Below are 26,689 nucleotides of genomic sequence, written 5' to 3' on the forward strand. Positions count from 1 at the left end.
ATGCCGCGGTCAGTCGCTCTGACCGGGACACGTGGCAGAAAGCATTCTTTACCGCGCCCCGGCCAGGGCGGTCAGCGGCGGGCCCGCGGCCATGAGGAGGCTCCGTGAGGGGGATACCGGTACCGGTACGGGCACGGGCCGCCCACCGCCGACCGCGGACGGACGCGCTGCTGCGCGGCTCCGCCCCTCGCCAGCCATTGGCCCCCGGTGCCGGCCCCGCCCCCCGGCGCGGTGACCTGTAGTAACCCCGTTCCGCGGGAGCCCGGCCCCGCGCGCCACTCGGCGCGGGCCAACCAGGAGGCGCCGTGGCGCATACGGAATGAGCGCGCGCGGCGGTGGCGGGCGGCCCGGCCGCGGGTGAGCGCGGGCGCGCACTCGGAACGGGTGGTGCGAGGAGCGGGCGGTGCCGCCGCGGCGTCCCCGGGCCGGGGCCGGTGAGTGCGGGGCCGCGGGCCGGGGCGGGCTGCGGGGCCCTGCGCCGCCACGAGCGCTCCCGCCCGGCCGTGCGGGGCCCCGCCGGGCGTCCCGCCGCCTCCGCGGGGGCGAGTGCGGCGGCCATCCGGGCCGCGGGGGTGCTGAAGCCGCCCGGCGGGGCTGCCGCGGGCCCGGCTGCCGGCGGGGCCAGCGGCTGCGCACCGGCGTCGCCCCCGCGGGAGCGGCGCTCCGGATCATTAGCGAGATAATAGCCGGTAACACGCGCGGGTTTGCTCTCCGCTCTGCTTTGTGTTCGGCCTCCGGCGGCCGAGGCGGTGGCGGGAGGCAGGTGCCCGGTGCCGTGTGCCGTGTCCCCGCCGCGGGCTCCGGGACCCAACACGGCCCCGCGGTCCCGGCGTGCGGTCGGTGGGCGCGGGTGATGCGAGCGCGGCAGGGCCGCGGGAGGAGCGGGCCGGGATTGCGGTCCCGGTTTCCCGGGGTTGATGCGGGATTTAAAGCTGAGGTGCGTTCCCTTCCCGCACCTGCCCGGAAAGGATGGCACAGGAACACCTTTCACTCGTAGGGAGAGCAGCACGCCTTAAAATACTATTGCAGATAGTGCCATAAATAGCATGAAGTTCGGTGTTTAGGACTCATACAGAATCCCTAGGAAATGAGGAAACAGTAACCTCCAGGAAAATGAGGGCAGTAACAGAGTAAAAATATTTGTAAGATACTTTATGGTCACTACTTTTTTTTACCTTACTGAAGAAACAAGCCCTCCTTCCCCCCCCCCCCCCAACATTTAATTATGTACAGCAGCTGCTATGTAATCTTTTATTTATTGTAAAGTATTACTGCATTTTGTTTAGGAGTATCAGATTGTATAGTTTAGCACTTTTTTTTGGCCTGTGAAATGGGTTTGATAACACCAGACCTGAAATTCCTGTATTTGAGTAGCTTTAGTTTTAAAGTGTTGTTACCAGTACAGAATTAATGAAAAAGAGTAATACCAATGGTAAAAGATTTTGGTTTCTTAAAAAAGTCTGTTAAGGGTAAGGGCAGTCATTTTTACTCAGAATACAAAAATTTAGTTCGCATGAAATTTGTTTTTTTTTTGTCTTGTTATTGTTTTAAGCATCATGTAAAGAAAAACATAAACTGAAACCAACAGCCTTAATGTGATTTCTGACTGGTTAAATTCTTCTCTTGATACAGTCTTTCTCCAGAGTGGATTGCCATCTCATTGTGCAAAAATTCACTGTGGCTTATGATTTTTACTTCCTGGGGCTAAAAAACCAGAAGCATGAAATAATAGATGTGTTATCAGGTCTTGACTGTGTCCTAAGAGGAAGATAATCATCTGGGTGCATTCATAAGACTTTGTGTTCATTACTATCTGCAGCACTTCTCATACTATTTGTTCTGTGTGCTTTGAAAAGTTAAGACATTTTTAAGCTTGGGAAGAACTACCAAGAATGACCTGTAGATTTATACCTCAGGAATGGCTGAAACCATTCATTGTGACTTACAGACCTGTTTTTGTTTGTAGTTGTTCAGCATGTTTATTATTGTTGGTCCCTAGGAACGGGAGGTAGGTTCAGGTTTAACATTTGTTCAGTGTCGATGGCTGGCTGACAAACTTCAGTCAGTCTGAGATGAAAAATTTTGAAACTCATAATGAAGTCAGTCTGTGGTATGGATCTGGTCCCTCTTGGCTCACTGACTTAATTCCACAGTAGTCTCTTTCACCTGCAATAAGCTGGCACTCGGTTCTGAATGTTTGTTCTATCTTCAAATGTCCAATTCCACTCAAGTAAGGGTGCAGGTAGTAAATTCCAGCCTCAGTTTTATTCTTTATGTTTCACAGAGGTGGGATGTTTTGAGAGAGCTCTGGCTTACAGCTGTGGACCAGGGACTCTCCATGCCTGTGCACCTGAGTGCTGTGAGGCTTTGATAAAAGCACCATTAATGGCCTAAAAAGAGGTGTGAGGACTGTGGTGTGTGGAATCTGGTTCCACTTTTCAGAAATGTTTATTGGTGGTTCCCATCTTCCCTGCTCCATCTCTTTTGCTTGGGGAATCCTGAGTGTGTAAGAACACTGAGTAGGGCTTGTTGAGCTGACTGTGCTGGTGTGAGCAATTTCTCACTTCTGACACTTCCCAGAACCCAAGATGTGGTTTAGCCAGAAACCTCAGAAAATCAGAATAGTGTTTATTGTAAAACTGTTAATCTCTGAAGAACTAGCGGAGTTGTCTTCATGTTGGACTTAAAGCATGGTGTGCTTCTGCTGAACTGGTGAGCATTTAAGCCACTGTTTTCCCCAGCCCCCATTCAGTGCTGATTGTAGGGCTTTTATTCTTCCTTTCTGTAGACCAGTGAATGGTTTGAGCCATTGAGTCGTACTAAAGACCCAATTTTTTTGAATGGATTGTCAAGACTTCTGGAACAAACATAGCGCATGGCTCAGGACAAAATTCAAAAGAACTATGGATAAAGTGTTCTTGTTAAAGGAAATCCAGCTATGGATTAAATTTCCAGAAAGTACCAGGAAGAACTGAGTCCTGAATTGTTTAGCAGTCTACATTTTCTTTTAAAATACTTGTTCCAGTGGGAGAGTAACTAAACCTGTCCTGACAGCCAACTGCTACTTGCTGCCATGGTGGCAAATCCAAAAAATCATGCAGTCTGATGCAGTGTTACTGGACCTTAAAAACTAGGCTCAGGTGGCCTCAATTCCTCTGCAGGCCCTTTTCCCAGTCAACGGAGAATTCTAGGTGGTTCTGAAAAGCAATTCAGAGAATTTACATAAGACACTGAGTGGGGAGCTGCCTGAAAGCCAGCTAATAAGAAATAGGAGGCAGAAGGATTTATGTGGAATTTAGGCCATCTGAATATGGCCCTAAGAGGCGACTTAGTCCTACTAAGTAAGGTGCATTAACACTAAGAGGACTTGGCTTCAGTTTCGATCCGTTTCATCTGCTGCCGATTACTAAGCAAATTTACCATTTAAGCAGCTCCTCAGGGGTGGGTGGGGGCTTCTGGCTCTGTCCCTGCCAGGAGTGACCCCTGCACCAGCACAGCCTGATCTGGGGGAGCCCAGCTGAGAGGGCTCGGGGGTCATGGTGGGCAGTGAGCTGGGCACAGCCAGTGGGTCAAGTGAGACAATTATCCCATTCCATTTGGCACTTGTTAGACCCTGTCCAGAATACAGCATCCACTTGTGCTCCCCTCCCTGGGACGAGGGAAATGTCAATAAACTGCAGTGAGTTGAGGGGACAGCTGCCAAGATTGGCTGGAGTTGTGAGCTTTTGCTTTGTGAGGAGAGGTAGAGGAGCTGTGCCTATTGTTGAGCCTGGAGAAGAATAGGCCTGGGGGGCCTTTCCAGCACCTGTGTGAAGGTTTTCAAGAGAGTGAAGCCAAGTTCTTCATAGTGGTGCGTGGTGGGAAGATAAGAGACAGCAGGTGTGAGTTGAAGTCACAGAGGTCTGTGTCCATAAGGCATTTTGCACCCTGAGGTGTGTCAAGTGGTGGGACTTGGTAGCCCAGAGAGCTCCTGCAGACTCCTTCTGTGGAAGTTTTCAAAATCCAGCTGGGTAAAGCCCTGAGAAAGCAGGTGTGATTTCATAGCTGACTCTGCTTTGAGCTTGAGGTTGTAGCAGAGTCCCCCTGTTGTCCTTTTCCACCTGAATTATCCTATGGCTCTATCTACTTTCTGCCAACAGAGCAGTTGCAGTGGAAGGTTGTGAGCCAGCTTATTTAGGGTTGGCAGTGCAGGTTTACATGTCAGGCTTGGAGCAGTATAGCAAGCAGTCAAGCCAGTCCTAGGCAGCTCTCAAATGGCAGCACTTTATTTGCTTAATTATGCAGCTAGAGTTGGAAGAACCTGCTCTTCCTCCTGAGGGCCTGGTCTACATCAGGGCTTGCCATGGAGTAAAGCCTGAGGGGCTCTCAGGATTCAGTAGTTTGGGATCTAATGGTTTTGAGTCTGTTGAAGGAAACCATGTGTACAAGGATAGATCTTAAACACACCTCCTGAACGACTGTTCTGAAATACCGGGGGGCAGGAATACAACTTTGAAGGAAACTCCGATCTTATTCCGTATTACCTTCTGAATCAATTAGAGAAAAGTTGTTCACAATTCAAAATGGTTTGAATCAACTCAGTTCAAAACTTGCAGGAGTCTTTTACTGATCCCTGGGAAGGAATCCTCACCCACGTGTCCTCTCATTCCATAAGTGAGCCTGCAGCTCATGGGAAGTCAAGGTGCTGACTTGAGGTGTCTGTAATCCCCAAGGAGGAGGTGGCAATTTGTCACCACCTGTGCATTGGGACAGTGTCTTTCCCTCAGTGTTCATAAGTCTTATTAATTACAAAAATGTGCTAGTTAATTACCATATCTGAAATGGGACAAGCTGCCTTCTCAGTCCAGTGAGTTTCCTGAAAAGCAAGGAAGATGATTATTGGAGTTTCTTATGGATTTTCACTGTTGATGTTGAAAACAGCAAGAACAAACTGCAAATCTCCCATTGCCTTATAAAACTGGAAATCTAGTGCTTTGGGTTTTAGAGCTATGTAAAATATCCTTACCTTGAATGCTTGTATCTATTTGATGAAACCAGTATGAGACCTGGAAGGGGAAAATAGTGAAGATTAGAAGTGACTTACAGAAGCTGAAGCATCAGCGTGGCACTAGTGCAGTACTGCCACTTTCATTCCCATCTATTTGCTGTGTGACATTCCTGTGTGTAGTATGTTCTCTCCTGAAATAACTTCATAAGGATACTGAAAACTGTGTAAAAATGCTTTTTGTGCATCTTTAGAGGCAAGACTTCTGCCTTTGCCTTACTGCTCTCCAGGACAGGGTATGGAACATCCCTCATGTTGTTCAGGATGGCTGCTCAGACATGTGGGAAGGCTTGGCCATCCTCAGGAAGGTTTTCCATGGGTGCTGTGCTGCTTGAACAGTTAGAGCAGTGCCATACATCAATGTGCATGCTGATGTAAATTCTGTTAATCAGACATACAGCAAAATTTCTGCCAACCAAAGTTAAGACAGTATGAGAAGACAGTCTGTGAAACTGAGTGTGGACTGCAGTTGTTTCACCAAACCATTATTAAAATCAATGTTTATGAGCTCATTCTGTGAGAACCCATGAAAAACTGGAAAGTGGAGCACCTGTGGTTAACTCCGAATTCAGATGAGTTGATAATTTGTGTTTGGTAAAGAAGTATCTGTAGTTGGCTTTGAGTGTATGGGTATGGAGAAAGGCAGAAGGGAATAGAAGCAGCAGGAGGTGATGGCTTGCAGGAGGATTTAAATGGGTATGTAGAGAAACATCTGCTTTTTTCTGTCTGCAGGTTCTGTGAGGATTTTTGTTGGTGAGTGCTGAAGAGAGGTAAAGGCAGCAGGCACCCAGGGGAGACAGCTGTCCCAGGAGTGCTCAGGCAGGAGCTTGGTGATCTTTGTGGCAAGCTGGGTTTGGTCTGTCCCATTGTAAGTCCACAAATGACTTGTACAGCCCTGGTAACAGAACTTTCCAGGCATTTACAGCTGCAGTTTAATTGTCCTGATGAAGTATTGCTGCACTGCATTGTTCTAGAGAAACTGTGAATAGAGAAATGCTTTTCCTAATGGATAACTTTGAGATGCATAGAAAATATTTTCCAATTCTGCAGTGCTGAAAACTGGGTAGATTTCATTTTTTCACCTTTCTTGAGGGTGCTTGTGGAGATTGTTACCTGCTTTTCTTACAATCTGCACAAAAGGCTTAATGTGGTAACATCCAGTACTTTCAAGAGCAAGGTACAAATCCACTTCCCAGCAGGGCTGTGTGCTCATGTGTGAATGTCCAGGTCACCAAGGCAAGGCTGTTAGTGGATGTTGGAAGGGGGGGTGAAGGTTTTTGATCAGGAAAGCTAGGTAAAGCAGACACTCAAAAAAATTAAATCTTTAATTTGCTAATAAAATCAGTTATAGTTAAGAAAAAAATAGTCCTCTGCCCAAATCCTGTGTTACACAGTCACAAATGCAGTTGTGGCCAGGTCAGCTTGTGAAAGGACTGACACATCTGCTACCCTGACTTGTTTTTTTGTGTATCTATAGATGTGTATACATCTAAGATAACAGATTCTAAGAGTACAGTGGTTGAAACTGCATGTATTTTAATTACATCATTAGCTTAATATTTCATGATTCTTTGGGTTTTTTTTTTAACAGCAAGATTTATTTCTCTTGTTTGAAATGCTAGCAGCTCATGAAACATTTGAAATATTTATATTCTACTTCTAGAAATATTTAATAGTCTATTCTGGACTTCCACCTTGTCAGATTGTATTAATGTAATGCTGACATCTGTATAAGACAGACAAAATAATTTTTCCTGAGAATATTCACAAAATTCTTACAAATGGTGTTGCTACCATTTGTGGTGGTGGTACCTTTCTTTTTTAAAAAGGTCAATGCTCTTGAAACTTAGCAGTGAAGGCTCTGCCCAGCCACGTACCTCAATTTTGGTCATGTTTACATAATCAGAGTCTAAGGGTGTGTTTGATTTCCCTGAAGAGAAAAACAGGAATCTCTTCTACCCAAACCTCCCTCTACCTACGCAGTATTTGTGTACTGATCCTGAGCCACTGACTTGAGTGATCTCCTGGGAGGATGAGGAGTTCCTTCCTCACCTTCATCCCAGTCTGAACATATCTGTGGGCACTGGATATTGTCCTCTGATTGTCACCACCTGTGTTTGTATGTTTTGTTTTTAAGGGTGGCACATAAGAGCTTGGAGCTGAGAAGCACACTTGTGTAATGCTGCTTCTCAGAGAATAAAATGGCTTCTAATTTAATGAGACCTTGTTCCCTGCTTGCTTTGAGTTATGCAATTGTGGAGCATGTTCATGACTGATCCTGCCTTGCTTTGCTTACAAAAGGAAGAGTGATAAAAAGAGAGAAAAGGATATTTGTTCCAGTGTGATGGAGAGAGGTTGTCCTGATACTCTGTTATTTCTAAAGCTAGAAAATAGAATGATGACTCAAATAAGCAGGGTAGACTTCTTTATGCCATGGTTAAATAAATTATAGTGCTGGATTTTGAACAAGAGTAATTTTTCTCCAAGCAGTATAGATATAAAATCTAGATCAAGTAGCTCTTTAGGAAAACACTGAATTTGAGTATTTTCTTTTTCCTTGGCTGTTTCTTTATTTTGTAGTACCATATTCCCCACTGTTCCTGGAACTTTAGAGCAGCCAAAAGAAATAAAACCACACAAAGCAGTTTGCAGAGAATCAGCCTACTTGTCTTTCTGTAGCTCAGCCTTTTGTGACTTGCCATCAGTCACCACACAACTTGTTGAATGCAAAATGTGCTGTCTGACCATAATTAGATGAAGTGAGGCTGAAGCATTAACAGCCAAAATCATCTTTGGTAGTTTTCCCCAGATTTCATCAAGTGCTTGATTGGTCAATGGTTTGCTCATGGTTTCCAGGCTTTCCAGTTCTTTTTAGCAATTTGGTGTTTATGGGGCTATGCTTGTATCCATAGGAAATATTTACTGAAGTCCCATTTCTACTGATTGTGTGTGCAGCATTTTTGGTGCCTTATAAATTGGTTTGGTTTAGTTGGAGTTTTTTGAAATCTGAAGTTAAATAAGTGAAGTTATTTTTTAGCATTAGGTCCTAAATAATACTAGGAGGGAGGCAGTTTCTGGTCATTGCAGGACAATAGTTGCATTTGGACATATACTCCAAATCTTAAGCAAAGTATTTCTGTTAAACCAGTTTAAGAGTCAGGCTTAATAATCTGTAAACCTGGGTGTTTAGGATGTGGAGTTTCACAGACACCACTGTGAGCAATCTAAGAAGCAGATAACTCTGCTTTTGAGAATAGGTTTTTAACCTGTGGCAGAAGTAAAGTTACCAAAAGTGAAAATTACATATTCCCAGAACTTGGAGCAAATTTCATTTCTCTCTTTGTGTTTGTGCTCAGGAAAAGCTCCACTGGTTATTTTTTGCATTTATATTGCTGCTGGAGTGAAGCACTACTTTTGAGATGTTTTGGTTAGTCCTTACAAGAGATTCAGTCCACAAACTCTGAAACTCCCAATGAATCCTGTGTGAGTATTGGCTTGAGACAAGACCTGCTAGGGCTGTGGTTTTTATAAATTGCATTTCTTTTGTTTTTCTGCTGTGTGGATTGAGGGGCATTTCTTCATTGTACCAAGACTGAATGTTGGATTACACAATCTGAACCATGCACGTGGGTTGGGAGCAGCAGTGTTTCCTTAATAAAGTGGTGATCCTTCCTGAAGGACTTGTGACTTCCATTGCAGGCCAGAGGAGAGGGGTTGCTCCTGTTCTGGGGTTTGGAGCACTACAGTAGAGAGCATGGGATGTGAGAAAAGTAGATATTCGTGTGGGATCCACTTAATTCCATTTATTTTGACAGTAAATCTGTAGATGACTAGACACGATGATGTTTAAAAAGAAATAACAAACCAAATCTAGCAAAACTCCAAATAATTGAAACCTGAGAATGTATTTATCCTTCAAAAGAGAAAGTGTATTAAAAATGTCACCAGCTAATGTCATTTAGCCTTTCAAATTAAATGGTGAAACATCCCACTTTATCACTTTGATAACTTAGATCATGCTGCGGATGTCCTTGTTGCTTTGAAATGTATTGTAAAATTCTCTTATATGTATTGTTCATCTGATATTTTTCTCGTGAGAAATTTGCCTAAAGACTTGGAATTTTCACACTTTTTCCTGTGAAGTCTATATCTTCTATTTTGTTCTCTCAGATTTCTTTTGTTACCTGAGTATTCATCTGCTGCTTGTTTTTCAGGAGCTTCTGGTGTAAGGTTATCAAGTCCCCCAAGATTTGCGCCGAGCTGTGCAGTTGTTTTGATGTTAATTAGTAGCTATGGGTAGGCAGTTCTGGTGAAGCAATTGCATTGTGAAACCTGTAGAGACTTGTAGGCTTGGCTGATGTTGTGTTTGGAGGGAAGGGGAGCACAATCCAAGCTGAGAGGGCTGTCGGGACAGGGGCACAGGAGTGGAGTCAGCAGGACTGAGCAGTGGCTGGGCAAAGGGGGTTCTGCAGGGGTTCATGGGCACCCACCCATGAGCACCCACTGAAATCAGAGCCTGACCCCAGTGCAGAGAAGGGCTGGGCATGTGGGCTGATGGGCAAGGAGTGCTGAGAGAGGTAACCAGTGAACAGGGGCTTGAGTACTAGTTATGTGTATTTGTAACACTGATGGCCTTGGTAAAAGGTGTAACTAGTGTCAAGTTCTGCTGACTTTGTGGGGTTACACCTGGATCCCTCCTTTGTGCAAACTAGAATAAAGAAATCAAATATCTCATCTTGGTGTGTGTGAGTTGACCTTGCACACCAGCGAATGAGCCAGCATCAGGGTCAACACTTATCCCTGACAAAATCCCATCCCAAATAGAGAAGAAATGTTAAAGGAAGAAGGCAAAGACCACATAAATATACAGGCTTACCAGATTTCAGACCTGGCCAAAATGAACTGAAAAATGAATATAGGGTAATGGGTTATAATTTTTACTGTGGCACTACATGAACTCAAATTTATCTAAAAGTAAGAACAATTTTCTGCATGTATAGCTTCTGCTGGAGAAAAAAATCCCAAAGCACCTTTACAGTTAAAAATATGTGGGATTGTTTTGTTAAATTTTTTTGGTTCTGATCTAATGAATACATGACTAGGATACAGTACAAATCACATTGAATGTATGGCAGTAGACCATCTATTTTTGTTCTATTTGCTAAGAAGCAAACAAGCCAGAGCTGTTCATGCCTTAGCATTTCAGATTTCCCAGAAACTGGAGAGCTGATCTTAGGCTGTGTTTTGTAGTAGAAAACAGCACATGAAGGCATTCTGGTGAGTCCCTTGGATCGGGATGGAGAGCAGAGTCTGCCTCCCAGTGGAAGCACTTAGGGCAATTGACTTAAACGAGCCGGAAAATGACTGTAGGAATTTGGAGTGATAAGCTGGCAGTGATAACTCAGCTGTTCCACCACTCAATCAGTAGGCAAAGGTTACTGCTGAGGCTTCTGGCTTATTTTTATGCAGACTTTTTCATACTGTATGTGCCGTGGTGCTTATGTACTCTTCCACGTTTAATTTGTGTCTGTGGTTTGAAAATCCAGCAGGATGCTGGGGAAATTGGTGGTTTCATCTCTCTCTAGCAGTGAATTGGCAGAGACTAAAGTTCCTCTGAGGCCTTCTCCACTAGTAAGGTACTTTACCCATTAGTTTCTTCTTTTCTCTGTTACAAACATGAAAACATTTAATTTAGTTTGACACTAAATGCATTTCTTAAATGCTCTAATAATTGCTTGTGAAAAGGAATGGAAGCAGTGTATTGACAGTGTCTGGCAAAGTGCCTGAAACGATTTAAGACACTTGTTTGCCATGAAGTGTCATGTATGTAGTGGGAGGGGAAGGAGATGAAAGATGGAGCAGCACTGGATTGTGTTCTGGCATACAAGATTTTAAAGAAGTGGGTTTAGCACAATTGTTTTTGGGAAGCGCTTTCAGGTTTGCTGACAAAGTTGTCACATTAGACCTGTGTTTTATTGTTTTTATTAATAAAGATGTGTTTGTCAATCCACTAAATATCTAACCTGTCTTGGATAAATTAAAAAAAACCCTTATTTAAGGAAAATAAGTTTTAAAATGTTTTAAATAGAAAAAATCTAAGATGCAGTGTTACAACGAGGCTTGCATTTTTAGTTGATTTTATTGGAAGGGTGTTCACCTTACAAGGCAAGGTAGCTTTAGGAGTGTTTAATTATTGTTCCTGCAGCTTGTTAGTGTTGAACTCACTTTGATTTAGTTTTATTTTTCACCTGGAACAAAGGTTTAAACTCAATCTTGTAGCCTGTGCAGTCAGGCTGTGCATTGGAATCCTGTAGCTTTTTTGTGGGGGAAATAAATCTGTTTGTCTTTTTGTTTGTCTGCTTTGTGATGTCACTTTAGCTTTCAGTTTCTTATAGATGTCACTCTGTTTTGTTAGGAAGGAGAAATGTACAAACCTTGCTGTCCTGCAGTGTGCTGTGATATTGCAGACAGTAGGGGTTGGGTGTACCTAAAAGAGGTTGATATCAAATTGAAGTTTTTAATACCCACTTACCATTACCTTTTTAGAATAACTGGATATGCTAAGGCTCTATTTTAGAGAAAGAACAGTTCTGTGCCCTGAAGAAGTTCCTTCTGTCTAGTTTAGTTCTGTGTTTCTGCATTTGGCTCCCTGTTGTCTGCCAACACTAGGTGTGATTTTTTTTTTCCTACTTGATGTAAATTAATCTACAAGAGGAAAAGGAATATTTTCTAGATAATAAAACTTCCTCCTTTGTATCAAAATTTAGTTAATACTGTAGAGAGTGTCTCTCTAGGGTAGATGGACTTCTTTGGTTCATGTAATTCCTACCTTTGTAGTATCTTGGTGTTTAACAAGGACGCAATAATTTATTAATCCTAATAACATGCCTTTTGGCTGCTTCCTAAGGAAATTGGAGTATAATTTTACAAACATAGCATTGACATGTGAAGGACATAAATTAAACCCCTTTGTGTTTATAGGATGTGTATGAGCCCATACCCAAAGTTTAAAGGTATTTAAGCCTGTAGCACTTGAACCCCCCAAGGCTGAGCTCTTGTGTAGAAGTAAGCAGTGAGATGATGAGCAGGAGAGTAGCAGGTTAATCCCCAGAGCAGAGTGCTGTGACACCCGTGTCACAGGGTGTCCATCCTGCTGTCCCTGTGCTGAGCCTGCTTCATCCACAGCCCAGTGGGATTTCATCTGCAGCTCCCCTGCCAGGCTCCTGCCTTCCCTCTGCTCCTCGGGTTTTGCCTTGTCAGTAACTCCTGTCAGGTCATGGTTACTCAGTTTGCCGTAGCAGAAGAAAACATCTTTTGTAGTGCTAATTTTCTGTTGATTTAGGTGATTGCAGTGACTCAGGGTAGGCTCCAAACAAGTTGATATAAAGGAAAATCCACAAGATCCACCATTCCACCGTGAGAAGGAGAGGGCTTAAACTGGATCAACAAGCTAATCTGACTCACTCCTAGCCACACAGGCACCGGTGTGTTGATACAGTGGAGGGCAAGAGTGGAATTACCTTTTGGAGATGAGCAGTCTGTTTTTATTAGCAGCCCAGCGTTAAATCTGCCTGAGCCACTCTGAAATCACAGCCTGGGGCTGTGCAGTTCATGCACACCCTTTGCTGCCCCAGCAGTGTGTCAAACTCCTACCTGGGAGCTGGTTTGTTGCAGGTCATGGTGCCTGTTCCCTGCTGCTCTGCGTGCCCCTGTCTTGTTGTTATCTGATTTCTAGATTCCCATACTGTTGCAATCATATATCATTGAGAAGGTACAGGACTTTAGAAATTTCTTGGGGACAGTTCTTCACAGCACAGACTTCTTCTGCTTGTTGCTGCTTCTTAGTCAGGGCTCCTTCCAGGCTCTCCCTGACTGGCCAAGCCCACCCCCTTTTATCGCAGTTATCTTCACTAGCCACAGCTGCAGCCCATCAAAAACAACCAGGGCTTATCAGGGCAAGGCCTATATACAGATATTAAAATACAATACAGATCTTTTACTAGGACTTGTACTATACCCCTGTGCTGTTCAGAGCCACGCTCCTGCAGAGCAGTGCCTGAGGTTCCCTCAGGACTGGAGCTGGGTTGTAGATGTGCTTATGCTGAAGCCTTGAGTGGGTTGAGCTGTGGAAGCAGGATTGGGAGTGCTGTGCTGGCTCTGGCCATCTGCCAGCCTTGTGCTCCCTGGCAGAGCGAGGGGAAGCATTTAAAGAGCCTTAGGGTTCACCCAGCCTTGTGCTGGCGCTGGGTCACAGCTGGAGGCTGCAGATGATCTGAGCAAGGTAGCTCAGAATTGCCCTACCTGTCCTTTCAGAGAGTGTTCTTCAGTTAATATCCTAAAGATCTGTTTTCTTTTGAGGACAGAGACATAATCAGTAGCAATTTTAGTGTCCCACCATCCCTCTTTCTGTGTGAGACCACAGCAGTTCACAGAATGTGGAGCAGCAGGGAGGGGAGAGTCCAGGGACAGACAGGTTGTCTCCTGTCCAGGACTGGGAGTGAGACATCAGGGACTGCAGTTGATGTGGGAATTACTTTCATTCTTGTGTGCTTGAAAGAGTTTCAGGAGAACCTCTGGCTGAGTGTGCGCCTGTGTTACAGCCATGCAGTCCTCTTGTAGCTCTCTCTGTAGCAGAGGCTGTTCCATGCCTGTGTGGTCATGTGGAGCTGCTGAGGAAGGTCCTGCTGGGTTTGTTCCCAGTGGGTGGGGGTTCCTGGGGGTCAGTGTTGAGCTGTGCTGTTCCTCCCTGTTGAAAGCAGATGTCCTTTGGGACAGAGCCACGGACCTGTTCCCAGCCTGACTGCAGAGAGGCACTCCTGTTTGTAACAGCGTCCAGGTCTGCCTGGAGGAGGGTTCTGGGGATGTTTGGCAGGCTCATGGAAGGTCTCCCTTGTGCTAGAAGAGATGCTGAGACCCAGCAGCAGCCTGGAAAAGGGAGACTGGGAGGGGTCAGAGGCTGGAAAATCAGCAAGCAGTGGACAAGGACAGCGTGTGCACTGGTGTGGGAACCACAGGGCCTGGGAGAGAGGGGCCTGCCAGGACGGCCTGGAGAGCAGCACAGCCCCCACAGGCAGGGCCAGGGGGGCAGCACAGCCCCCACAGGCAGGGCCAGGGGGGCAGAGCCCAGGGAGTGCAGGAGGTGGTGGGAGGAGAGGCCTGTGGGAAGCAGTGAAGGGTGGCTGGGGAGGTGAGATGTGTCCTTGTGCCCATGATGTTGTTGCTTCCAATTTGGGAGGATGTACTGAGGACCAGTTCCTCTCCAGGGACCCAAAGCATCCATTTCCAGCATTCAGTAGGGCTTGCTGGGATTTCTATCCTTTGTTTCAAGAAATATGTGAAAACACTTTTGCTGTACCTATGAAGAGCATCTGTTTTCAAATAGAGCTGTCCCTTAAACCCATCTTGCTAAGGAGACCTTCCCCTTAGGTAGGTGCATGTTTGGGCTTCTCCTCTGCCCTGTTCATTGCCTTGGGCCCTCCTTGCTCCACAGTCCAGGGAGTTGCCTTGTGAAGCATTGGCTGTTGTGTCTGTGCACATTTGGTTTGCCTTATGTTTATATAGATGACTACATGAGTATTTTTAAATCAGTGATGGGGATTTCTTTCTTTTTGGTCTCTTCTTTTTTGTAAAAGAAAGACTTACTTGCTGAGTGCTGGCAAATACTGACAGCTCTTGAGTGAATTCCAGATGTAGTAAAAGCCTGCCTCTTCAGGGTTGTTAATGTTACTTTTTGAGTCCAGATGTAAACTAATATAGGCTATTTTTTGGTGCAGTTTTAAAGTATGAAGGGCTTTGTTATATTGTCTTGAGAACTCCTATTTTTCTATTCTGTAATGAAGAGATTGGGCAGTACATGAAGATACTCTATTTTGTCTGTTAAAGTCTAACCCAGTGTATAACATTTTTATCCTTACAGTGAATGTTAATAAATCAGGGGGATTTTTTTTGCAAGATCCACCGATAAGAGAAATTTAATATTTATTTCTACAACTATAAATTGTTGACCAAAATGGTGTCTTTTTGCAAGAGTATCTTGGAGTCTCTGGGTTGGAGTTTGGTTATTATGCGTGAAGTCATGGAAGTCAAAAACCAGGGCAGTGAGCGCCCTGGGTGCTCACCTCAAACAGCAAATAGTTAATCCACTGACACTGGAAAAGATTATCTTTAAGAACTGTGTAAATAGTAATGTTTGCATAAAGGTAATAAGTACAAAATGTTTACATTGGCCTATTTTAAATGTGATTGGCTGGCACAGGTTTTCAAGACTTCTTTCTGCAAAGCACAATAAATAAAACTTTAATGTATAGTAGAGCAAAATCAATAAATATAATGATTACTATTTTATTAAGTCCTTTTGTAAAATGTTCAAGAATATTTTATTGCTCAGGCTGAAGTGCATTCTCTGTGTGGGTGGATACACAATGATAGGTCTGTCTTTTTCCTGTCCCACATGGTAGAATGTACAGAATGGTTCAGTGTACACTGAAAGGCACTGGGGAGTGAGAATTTCTCAGGGAGACAAGCACCATGAGCTCCTGAGTTCAGCCAGAGCTGCTGCAGCCACCTTGGTTGTACAGGACTTAGGTCTGAGCAGTGCCTGTGCTCTGGGTCACATCTGGCTTTGTAATAACTTGCATGCAATGGGCCTGGGCTCTCTGAGGTGATACAGTGCAGTATCAGATAAGAAAAAGGTTTTATTTTTTATAAAATAGGAGTGAAAAAATGGAGGATGTGTTTTATAATTGCTGTATTTAATGGGAATTTTCCATTTTTAGATTTCATGCAGTTGCCTGTGACAGCTCCTGTTGAGTAAACTGAGACTGGAACATCTTGTATCAGCCCTTGAACCTGTATCTGCCACGATGAGAAGTTGCATAAGGTTCCTTTTTTTCTTGTTAATTCATGCTTTTATTGTCATGTAATTGCTATAAGCAGGTCAATTAGTAAACACATTCCTTGAAGGATTTTTTTCTTTGTCATCTAACAAAAGTTTTCTTCTGAAACTAAAGGGTATAACAGTATTAGTATAAGTAGTATATCAGGCCAAATCACTGATTATGCATTAAGAAGGATCAGTCCTGAAAAGTGCTGGTTTATTTCTCCAGACTCATGAATGAGTGTGCTGGTTGCTGCTTCTTTTTGCTGTTGAAAAAGTGTGTCAGACTTAATTTATGGTCTTGCTCTTTCCCATTTGGTGACTACCAGACTAAACATGAATGACATGTTACTGAATAGCTCTTATGCATATCCAGAACCCTTTGCTTGAGCAGATTTTCTATAAACTGTATTCTTGTATAAATTCGCAGCCCTTTCATCCAGGATTTCACTTCCCAACCTTTCCTGCATTACTAGTCAGGGTCTGAGCACTGAATCCTCAAAAACCCCAGCAGGATTATGTGAAACCAGGATGGACTCATGTTCTGTAAGAACCTGAGTGTCTACTGCTAATCTGCAGACCAAACCACTGAGTTAGAATATTACCACATGTCATGTGTTTTTATTTGTCAGTGATTAAGCTACCTAAGAACATGAAAATGCAGTGAACTTTCTCACTGTGCCATAGTCTCACACTTGCAAAAACTGCTTAGGATCATGTCCTCTGCTTTCTGTTCCCTGCCCCAAAATGATGGGTTTGCTTTTACTCTTTTTATAGTCAGAAGCAGTCATCAACTTCCAAAATTGAAAAGTACAACATATTGTTAAAACCATGTATAGTATTTCACTAAACATTTCAAAGTTTTGGTTTTGTTGGGTACTACATTTTTTAAAGACAGAATATTAAACAGCAAACATTGCTTCCCTTTTAGGACTTCCCGGTTTGATATAACCTTGAAAATTTCACTGAAACTTCCAATTTTTAGATTAGTTCTGCAGGTTGATTTTTAATACTGTATTTTCATTTTGAGTTTTTAAAATAGCATAGAATAAAATAGCATTTTGAAATAATAGTTGTTACAGAGAAGAATGCATGAGCAAGCATTGTATCTTAATGTAAAGTGTTGTTCTTTTACATTGGCATTAAAAGTGGTTTTCTTAATGGAGGTTAAATGACCTTTTGTAAAAGGAAAATAAAAACCAAAACAAAATGTACTGTCATGTTCAGCTGCATTGGTTTTGCTTGCTGTAAAACATAATTGCCTTACATCTAGCACTCCAGCCTCAAGTCAGGGTACAGTTTTGCTTCTACACTCTCATCAAAATGATTTTTTAATTGAATGTTTAGTGATCCACTTAGCTGACTTTGATGTTGTCTTGGGAATGGCAGTTATAAATCTGTGGGGCACAAAGGCAGTTTAAACTGCATCTCCTTTGCTTACCTGGTATTTTCCTCTTCAACAACATAGCAAACAAATCAACAAAATGATGAGTTAAAATGCAGCTTCTGTTCCTCAGTTACACAGGGAAAGAGGGGGAGCCTTTATATTGCCACCCAGGAACTTGGTGTCATGGCTCAGCTCTCCTTAGAACCATCACCCTACGAAGGTCCTGGAGCCTATTCTGCTAATGAAACTGCTGGAATATATTTTTCTTTCTTGTTCCAAAAGGCATTGTACTTTTCCAATGTCCAATTGCAATGGTAATTACAATTAGTTACAAGCATAGATGCTCTGTAAATATCACAGTCTTCAATCCATTGCCAAATTCTTAAGACATTGGCACTTGACTCTCTCTCTTGCTGAAGTTTGCTATCTCATAGTGATAAGATTTTTGAAGGATAAAAATGGACTCTTACTCGGCCTGTAAGACAAGAAACTTCATTTGCAAAAGGTAATTTTGAATCTCAAAAATATTACATTTTTAGTGAAAAAAAATTGTCTTAATTTTTAAAATAAACTGTTTTCAATAGATGACTGGTAATAGGCTCACTTTTGTGAAGGAATAACTGAAATAATTAGCAATTTAAGAGAGGTACATCAGAGCAGAGTTCTAGAACAGGATGCTTGCTTTTCTGAGCAAGACTGTCACTTTAGTCTGTTCTGTTGGAGTGTTCCTTAGACCCTTCCTTGCAATGCAGCCTTAAATAGTGAGCAAAGCACAATTTATGTTTGCAATTCAAAGCAGAGATTTGCAGGTTTGGGCGTTATTATGCAAGGGTGAGCCAGAAGAGGAACTTGACATGGCACCTTGGCATGGTTATCATGGAAATAGTGGAAAAGGTTCCTCTCTCCTTCTGAGGAAAGAATAAAGCTGTTGAGATAACTAACTGCAAAATGAAATGGGAGGCTGCTGTTCTGGAAGGGTTCAGTGCCTCTCTAACCAAGGAAAGTTATGAAACCTAGAGAAAATATTATTTGAACAGCTTTGACTGTGTGTTAAAATTCTTTGAAATACAGTTTGCCTAAAGTTATTAAATGAGTTGCTTTAATTTTCATATGTAGCAGTGTTTGGTTAAATTCTGTTTCTACTTTTTAGGCAGAGAGTAGTTCTCCAGCTTTATAAGGAGAAAAAAGATGTTCATCTCCTGAACTGTGCCAGGCAAAATAATAGTACAACATAAAAAATTTTTAAAAATTACTAAACTCTTGTTGTGTGAACTCTGGATTTGGCTTTTAAACATCTCGTTCTGTGTTGCTATCAACAACAGTATAATTTTTCTGGCCTGCAGTAGCTGATTGGCTGGATCATGATTATTTTCATTACGTATCCTTCAGTGGCACCCTAAGAACATAAGTCTCTTCAAGTGATTACTGAATTTGCCCTTTAGCCTATTTAGGTTTGTTTTCTGTTTGTCATTGCTTTTTGCCTTTGATCTGAACATTAAAATATATGCACTTCCATTTAATTTTTAAAATATTTTAAATCTTTCCTCCGCTGCTGCTTGTTGCAGTAAGTTCCTGCTGTGAAGAGCTCCTGTGGCTTATTTGAGTTTGTGTCTCGGGGTGCTCTGCAGAACAGACTTTGATGTTGTTTGGTTCTTTCACTGCATCATTGCTGGCAGTTTGTTAACAGTGAGATTACAGCAGCTTGTTAGGGAAAAAGATGATCATGAAATATTTTTGCTTGGAGTTTTAGGAAGTTTTGTGTTTCAGGGAAAGATGGAATGAATCTCATCCTAGAAGTGAAGGATGCCGGATTGATCCATTCCCAAAAGGATTGCAGATCTAGGATTAATGAAGCAAGGCTTCTTTCCATTGCTACTGAAGGATCTTATATGATTTAAACATTACTTTTTTCAACTCAAATTTCTGTTTATTAGGGATTTCAGAGAGTTAATGGAGGAAAAGTCAAAGAGTGTAAGATATCAGCACAGAATAATGAATGTCATAAATAAAAATTAATTTAGAATTGTCAAAAGCTGTGCAGATTATGTATACATCATTATTAGTTGCTTGATTTATGATACTGCTTTTAATAAGTTGTATCAATAAGTTTGAAAGCTTACTGAGTGAAGTGCATTTGTAGTTTATTATATACAAAGCCCTGTTTTTCAGCCAATGGCTCATGGACTGTTGCAGAAATTCATCTTTAGCCATTATGACAACCATCCCTGATTTCCATAAGGATTTCAGTTATTTTGTTGATTTACCTTTTTAATCTTTTAGACAGATTGCATAATTTCATGACTCAACAGTAGAATACATTAGAAAGTTGCATCATTATTGCAGTCATTAGATATAGTAAATTATGCTTTTAAAAAAGACAAAGTGAATATCCTGGCATCATTAAGGACTCTGGAAAAAGTTACACATCTCTTCATTGTGCTGTTGCTAGGAATTTGGGGATATTTATAAGCTCTTTTCTGGTATTTACCCAATATTGCTTAGCTCATATTTATTGGTACAAGTGGGCTCACTGGATACTGGTTCTGAGACTGAAATCATAGGACTGATGGGAAGTCCCTGGGAATAAAGCAGCAAAGTTCTGTCACATACACAGCTTTCCTTCTCTCAGGTGGCTGCCCCAGTGTGTCCAACACTTGGGAAACATTTTAACATCCTTAATGGTTGGGGTTCCCATGTGCAGAGTGACATTGCCTTGTTCCTAGGGCTTGTTTGGAGGCTGATGGTTCACAGTCAGAGGTCATAGGGATTCGTAGTGAAGGTGCACATGGAGGTGCTCTGATGTTGAAGAGGATCTTTTAAACTGCATATTCACAAAACACTTTCAGATAAATACCTGTGATGCAAATGTCACTGTACTGCAGCCTGCTGAAGGGGGGTGGAACAGCTCTGCCTCATGTATCTGCTTTCATTTGTGTGTGGGGCTCAGACTTCCAACTCCTGCATAAAGACACCTTCTGGGATATGGATTGTAATAGCATGTTTAAAAATAACTTTTGCTAACAGTAATAGTTTACTACTAACCTTTTCTTTTTTTCTTTTCTCTTTTCAGATCTTTTTGGACCCCTCTCTAGCTGATCCATGCTTCCAAACTGTCTCTTGTAACATTCTCAAGCGGCCAAAATGAAGTTGAAGCATAACATCAACCCTATTCTTTTACAGTTTATAAACTTCATAGTGCTGGTGTACTCCCTTGTAACATACATTCCATGGTACATCCTTTCAGGATCAAAGCAGGCTATAGCAAAAGCCAAGCAGGTTAAAGCCAGGCCTGTGAATAACAAGCCTGGGGGTGCATACAGATCAGTGAACAGTCTGCATTGCTTGGCTTCAGTTTTATATCCTGGGTGTGATACACTCGACAAAGTTTTTAAATATGCTAAAACGAAATATAAGGACAAAAAACTCTTGGGAACACGTGAAATTCTGAAAGAGGAAGATGAAATCCAGCCATCAGGAAAAGTTTTTAAAAAGGTAAGTCTTTTTGCAGTCTGTCTTCAAGAGTTTTTTTCCAAAGTATGTTTACCAGCACTTCTAGTCCAGTAAAGCAAAGCTGGGAAAAAATATATTTCTCTGCTTAGATTCAGTAGCTGTGAAAAGAAATTAAATTATCTAATTCCCAATCTTTCAATACTTGGCATTTAAACCAAATCTAAACCTTTTTGCACTCTTGAATAGATGTCCTATTTATGGTTTCAGTCAAAGAAAAAACACAAGTATGTTTTAGGCATTTGTTTTTAATATTCAGCTGGTGATGTAAGTGATTTTAAAGGTTTCTTCTTTAAGTGAATTTAAAAAAGTCTCCCTTTGTGTTATTCTGAACTGTCATCAGATAAATATGCAAAAATACTAGATGCCAGTACTCAGATGTGCCTTTCCAGCAGCCTTAGTTTGATTTAAGGATTTGCTGTTCTGTCCAGGGAATTCAGGACTTAAATGAATTTTTTGTTTGGAAAATGATTGCTCAGATTTGGTTGAGGAGTCTTTTGTTCTTTTGGTCTTCTTTAAGGTGAACCACTGTGCTAATCTGTAATCCTCATGTGTGTGGGAGATGTGATTTCAGTGTCTGACAGCAGCTCTGTTTCAAGGGACTAATTTTTAAAGTGTATCGTGTTCAAGCCTGTATTGTCATTTGCTGCTTTGTATTTGTTCAGACACATTGAAAAATGCACTTCTGCCTGAAGAAGGGCAGAATACTTCAACAGAATGTTCATATTTGTGCATCTCTGTGTGTTAAAGTTCTGCATTCCTGTATTAGAAGTTATTATAGCCACAATAGTTAATTTTTAGTTAAGATTAGTTTCTGTGCAGATGGAGAAAATTTATCTTCATGCTACTAGTTTTAATTCTGATAGAGGAGTATGTTTAAAATCAAATTTGGTTAATAACAGAATATATGGAAAAGTTCAGTTCTGTTAAAATCTGTGTATAATCTTTATTGTTAGTGAAACTTGCCCTTAGCTGTGGAGGTAGATTTGCAGCATGAAGGAAATGTGCTTGATGCACATTTTGCTGCCTCATTACCCTATAAAGAAACAGAAAGTTCATGTTGTACAAAGAATGGTTTCTGAGCACAGATCAGAATTTTGGCTGCCCTGTTTTTTACATAAAAAACATGTGCCCTGTTTTTTAATCATAATTTTGAATGTAAGACTTAAGGATTTAGGAGTTTTAGCCTTTTCCATTATGCAAGCAGAGTGTTGCGAATATTGGAAATCTGAAAATCTGAAGGATGTTTGTGTTGATCCACTTAAATTACTTGTTTGTGAGTATTTAGGTTTAGAAATTACCCAAGTTAGGTAATTTTGTCTAAGCTCGACACAAGGGTTCATTGTGGTCAGTTGCCATACTTAATCTCCTGTTACTTTGTTCCAAGTTGTGGCATTATCACACAAGACCATTTAGTTTTCTTTTTTTTTTCCTGTTAGGGAATACATTGTTTCTTAAGGTCTCATGGCATGTGTTAGCAAGTGAGGAAAATCAGAACATTTCTCAAGATACCTTGTTGATTCTAAATGTCAGGGTTCTCTTCTTTTGATTTCTTTCATTCCAGGCACCTTTTATTGCCTGGTTCCCTTTAGCACAAAGCCAGCTTGCTGAGGTTTGGTGCAGTACTTCAAAAAGGTGCACAACAAGTTTAATTCTTAGGTATAATGTGGGTTATTTCTATACTTTACAGTATTGCAGTATATCTTTATATTATATATATGTATATTTCAATAAAAAGGTAAAATATTCAGCTTTTGATTATTGGGAAAACTAAGTGTCCTTGCACTTGTAGCTAAAATTATTTAGAGTTTCTTAACATCTTTAAGATCAGATACTCCATTGATTTCTTGTGAGAACAATGATATCTCAGATAATCTGTAATTTTTAAAATTTTTATGATAGTGTATTGTTGCAAAAATATTTGTTCCTGTGCAGATTCCAAAGTAGCAAAAATTCATGGATGTGAATAAAATACAATACTTGCTTATGCACTTGTTGCTTTTCATAGTAATTCATAAATGGTTAGTTATTCTATTTCCTTCCATATTGTACTGTGAAATTTCCTTCTCCAATATCATGCATACCTAATATTCATTTCATAAACCATGTATTTAAGTCAGTATAAAATAATGTTGAAAATACCTCTGAGATTAAGATGTAATTAATTGGAAAAGGGACTTAATTTAACCACAGCTGAAATTTTATAATGCCCAAAAGATGAGCTTTGTTATTTTGTGTCATCTTAGTTGTCGTTTATATCATCAGGTGCTTGCTTTGATCTATGTTGGTATGTGGATTTGGCTTTGTGTGTGTTCTTTAATTGCTGTATTTTTTGAGGGACATGTCTGTTTGTTTTGGGGGTTGTTCATTTGTCTTGCTCAGCTTTATAAAGGGTTGATAACCAAGAACAGAATTACTGGGAGCATAATAAATAAAACACAGCTTTGTTGGGTAAGGTGATGCATCTAAAGCCTGGGAGACTTGGGTGCAACAGCAAGCACATGGGCAATTCTGTGAATTCAGAGCTTTACTCATTATTGCTGATACTGAAACTTAAAGTGAAGGTTCAGGAAGGTTCTTGCCATGCCAAGAATCTTACCATGTTGAAAACCATAGATTGCTATGTAAGTGGTATGTTAGGGTGGGGGTTTTCAGATATATTCATCTGCAATCCAGGTGTTCATGTGAAAAAGGCCAAAAGTGGGCATTTCAAATAACCTCCATTGTATTATTTTTAATATACTTTTACAGGAAAATGTATTCAATTCATGATCACTGGTTTCCAAATCATAGTCAGTGTTCTTTAAACCTCATAAGGTACTTTTAGGAAGATCTTCAAAGTAACTGAGATCAGGTAGTTTAATGACTCTACATGAGCCTGCAGCTTTATCAAGTTTTTATTTCACCTTTATTACACTAAAAAATTTAATATGTTTCTAAAATCCAGGTAAAATAAATAAAACACACACTAAAACACACACTAACTAAAACACACACTAAACTGTGTGTTTAGTCTCTGCTTCTCTGGATTTCCAAATATCAGTAGAGTCTGGATAGCTCCCAGTGTTTGTGTGCCGGTGTGACTGAGGCTGCAGTGGAAGGCTGGAGCACGAGAGGGCAGCGTTCTCCCATGGAATGCTGTGCTTCCAGGGAAACCCCTGCTGCCTGCTCTCTCTGGGGCTCTTCCATCTCTGCCCAAACTCTCTTCTTGGGCCCTTCTGCTAGCTCTTGGACAGTTATTTTCTTGCCATTATTTACCAAGCAGAAGTAAGCTCTGAAAGTTAAGTTAAACGTGTGAGTGTTTAAAGGCTATGGTGCCTAATGCCAGTCTTACCTGTTGGCAGCAGAAGCAGAATCACAGCATTGTTAGGGTTGGAAGGGACCTCTGGAGATCCATACAGTCCAATCCCCTGCCCAGGCAGGGTGACCCAGAGCAGGTGGCACAGGGCGTGTCCAGGTGGGTTTGGGATGTCTCCAGAGGGAGACTCCACCCCTTCCCTGGGCAGCTGCTCCAGGGCTCTCCACCCTCAATGTCAAGAAGTTCTTCCTCATGTTGAAGTGGAATTTATTCTGTTTTAGTTCATGGCCATTGCTCCTTGTCCCATCACTGGGAACCCTTGAAAAGAGTCTGGCACCATGTTCTTGGCACCCCTTTGAGATTTTTGTATGTATTGATGAGATCTCCTCAGTCTTCTCTTCTCCAGACTAACCAGGAGACTGCTCCTGCAGTCTCTCCTTGAAGGAGAGATGCTCCAGACCCCTCATGATTGTGGCATTCACTGCACTCTCTCCAGTAGCTCCTTGTCTTTCTTGCCTGTGCATTGGAAAATGTCAGCAAAAGCTACTGAGGGCAGGGCCAAGAAGGGAAATGGGTTTGGAGACACGATCCAACATGAGGAGTGCGAGATAAACTGTAACCTGCCCTGTGTCCTGCGCAGGAAGCTGCTAGAGAAATGCAGGAGAAGGGGACTTCTATCCATATTACCCAGCTGGCTCTATGAACAGCTGTTATTCACTAATGTGTGTATTATGTAAATGTCATAGGGAGGGAATAGAGAAAAAACACTGGGCATGGGGAAGGAACACTGGAATTGAATATATGCAAGGCAGTAGGAAAGTAAAACTCAAAATTGCTGCATTGAAAAAGGTTCTCATGTCAGTGTTCTTCAGAAATGTATTTTTATATAAATAGCTACAGCCAATGGTGCTACACAACCTTAAAAAGGATTTTTCCTTTTTAAGAAAAGAAAGCACCAGTGAGTGATCTTTCACGACATATCAACAAGCCTAAGATGAATTATTTTGGACAATAAAGGGGGGAAAAAGTAGAATCACAAGTATTATTTGGAGAGATTAGTTTTTGGCCAATTACTGATTTATGTTCCCCAGTTCAGTGAGAGTGGTGGAAATTACTAACACCTGTTATGGATTAGCAAGCTTACCAGAAACAGTAACAAGAATCTGCTTGTATTTCTTGGCCTAATTATTTGTGAGCAGTTTTCCTGAGGCTGCACTGTAGGCAGAGTATAATGAGGGAAAGGGTATTGCCCAAGTCACTGCTATAAATTGTTTACAGCTGATGAGCTTGTCAAGAACTTCCCCATCTGCCAAAAATACTGCCTTTGGGGAAAAAAAAAATCCCAAATTGGAATTTAAATTCCAAATTACCAAAATTTGTATGGACAGGAAGAGGTGCAATATTTTTTTTGGAAGCAGTGAGAGTTTTCCACACCAGAAATATCCTGGTGTGTTGAAACAAAAAGGGACTCCCAGGTTTTGGGTTTTGAAACAGCCTGTTTGCCACTGAAACAGAGCTTCTGGAAATAAACCAGGAAAAACTGAGCAGATATTTGTGTGAGAAATCTGTATTTTCTGGTAGAATTGCCATATATTGCTGTTATTGACAAATGTTGTTTGTTGGGCTTGTTAAATGATATTTTCCCACAAAGACATTTATGAAATTCCAAGCAGCTGCACATGTACCTGTTTGTCCTACTAAATAAGTAGGTTAATGAGCAGTATGCAGTGAGCTGTAGTAGGTAAAATGCATTGTTACAACTAATGTTAACTAGGAATAGTTTGGAAAAGTTTTAACAACAGAAATCTACTAAATTTTATTTTTCTGTTAGAGTTTGAGAGAGATTTTAAAATATGTTTTATTAAAGAAGCAGATGTGGAAATACAGACTCATTAGAAATGTAGCTGCATGTCAAAAATTGTTGATTTGACAGCTCAAAGTTTGAGATTTAGTTCCCATTGATGAATGAAATATGGAAAAAAGAATGAAGGAGCTTTTCTAGTTCTAGCTTTTCTAGCTTTTGTAGTGTTTGCTTGCATTTATTACTAATGCTTTGTAAAAAAACATGTCTGAAGTACTTGATTAATAAATTGTTTTTCAGAATTGTCAATGTGCTTATATAAATAGATGGGTGGGATATAATAATTTGAAGTATAGATTTTCAGTATAAAACATCTTCATACTGTATCTACATATGAAAATTTCTAGGTTGGTCTCAAAGAAATGTCCTGTCAGTCAGTAAGGAAATTGTACTGCAAGGTGCAAGTCCACACAGGAACCTGTAAATTCAAATCCAGTTTTACTGTGCACCAGCTTTCCCACATGGAAAAGTGAGATTGCATAATACATTCTACATGACTTCTCAGAACTGAGGTTTGCCAGTCATTTCCTATCTGTCTTCTGTCCTGCTTTTGTTTAACAGTAATAAAAGGGCAAAATTATTACTGCTCATCCCCTTGACATTTGTTTCAGAACAAAGGGAAAGGGATTTCACAATTTCTGAGGGCCCATGGATATACTGCTTTTTGGATTCCAGTTTCCCTTTTCAAGTTTGGTTTGTTTTTTTTTTTTTAATTA

General features: G+C 41.4%; 1 protein-coding gene across 1 annotated transcript in view; it reads left to right on the forward strand.

Annotated features, from left to right (window-relative positions):
• Positions 1-343: 343 nt before the first annotated feature.
• The window catches only part of ACSL3 (acyl-CoA synthetase long chain family member 3), a 50,355-nt gene continuing 24,009 nt past the window's right edge, over positions 344-26,689 (forward strand). Inside the window, exons 1-3 of the mRNA XM_058811988.1 lie at positions 344-434; positions 15,820-15,923; positions 20,378-20,799. Coding sequence (XP_058667971.1) covers positions 20,449-20,799 — 351 coding nt within the window. The 5' untranslated portion in view covers positions 344-434; positions 15,820-15,923; positions 20,378-20,448. The remainder of the gene's footprint in view (positions 435-15,819; positions 15,924-20,377; positions 20,800-26,689) is intronic.

The sequence above is a fragment of the Ammospiza caudacuta genome, chromosome 11 (assembly GCF_027887145.1).
Source record: "Ammospiza caudacuta isolate bAmmCau1 chromosome 11, bAmmCau1.pri, whole genome shotgun sequence".
In the NCBI taxonomy this organism is placed as follows: Eukaryota; Metazoa; Chordata; class Aves; order Passeriformes; family Passerellidae; genus Ammospiza; species Ammospiza caudacuta.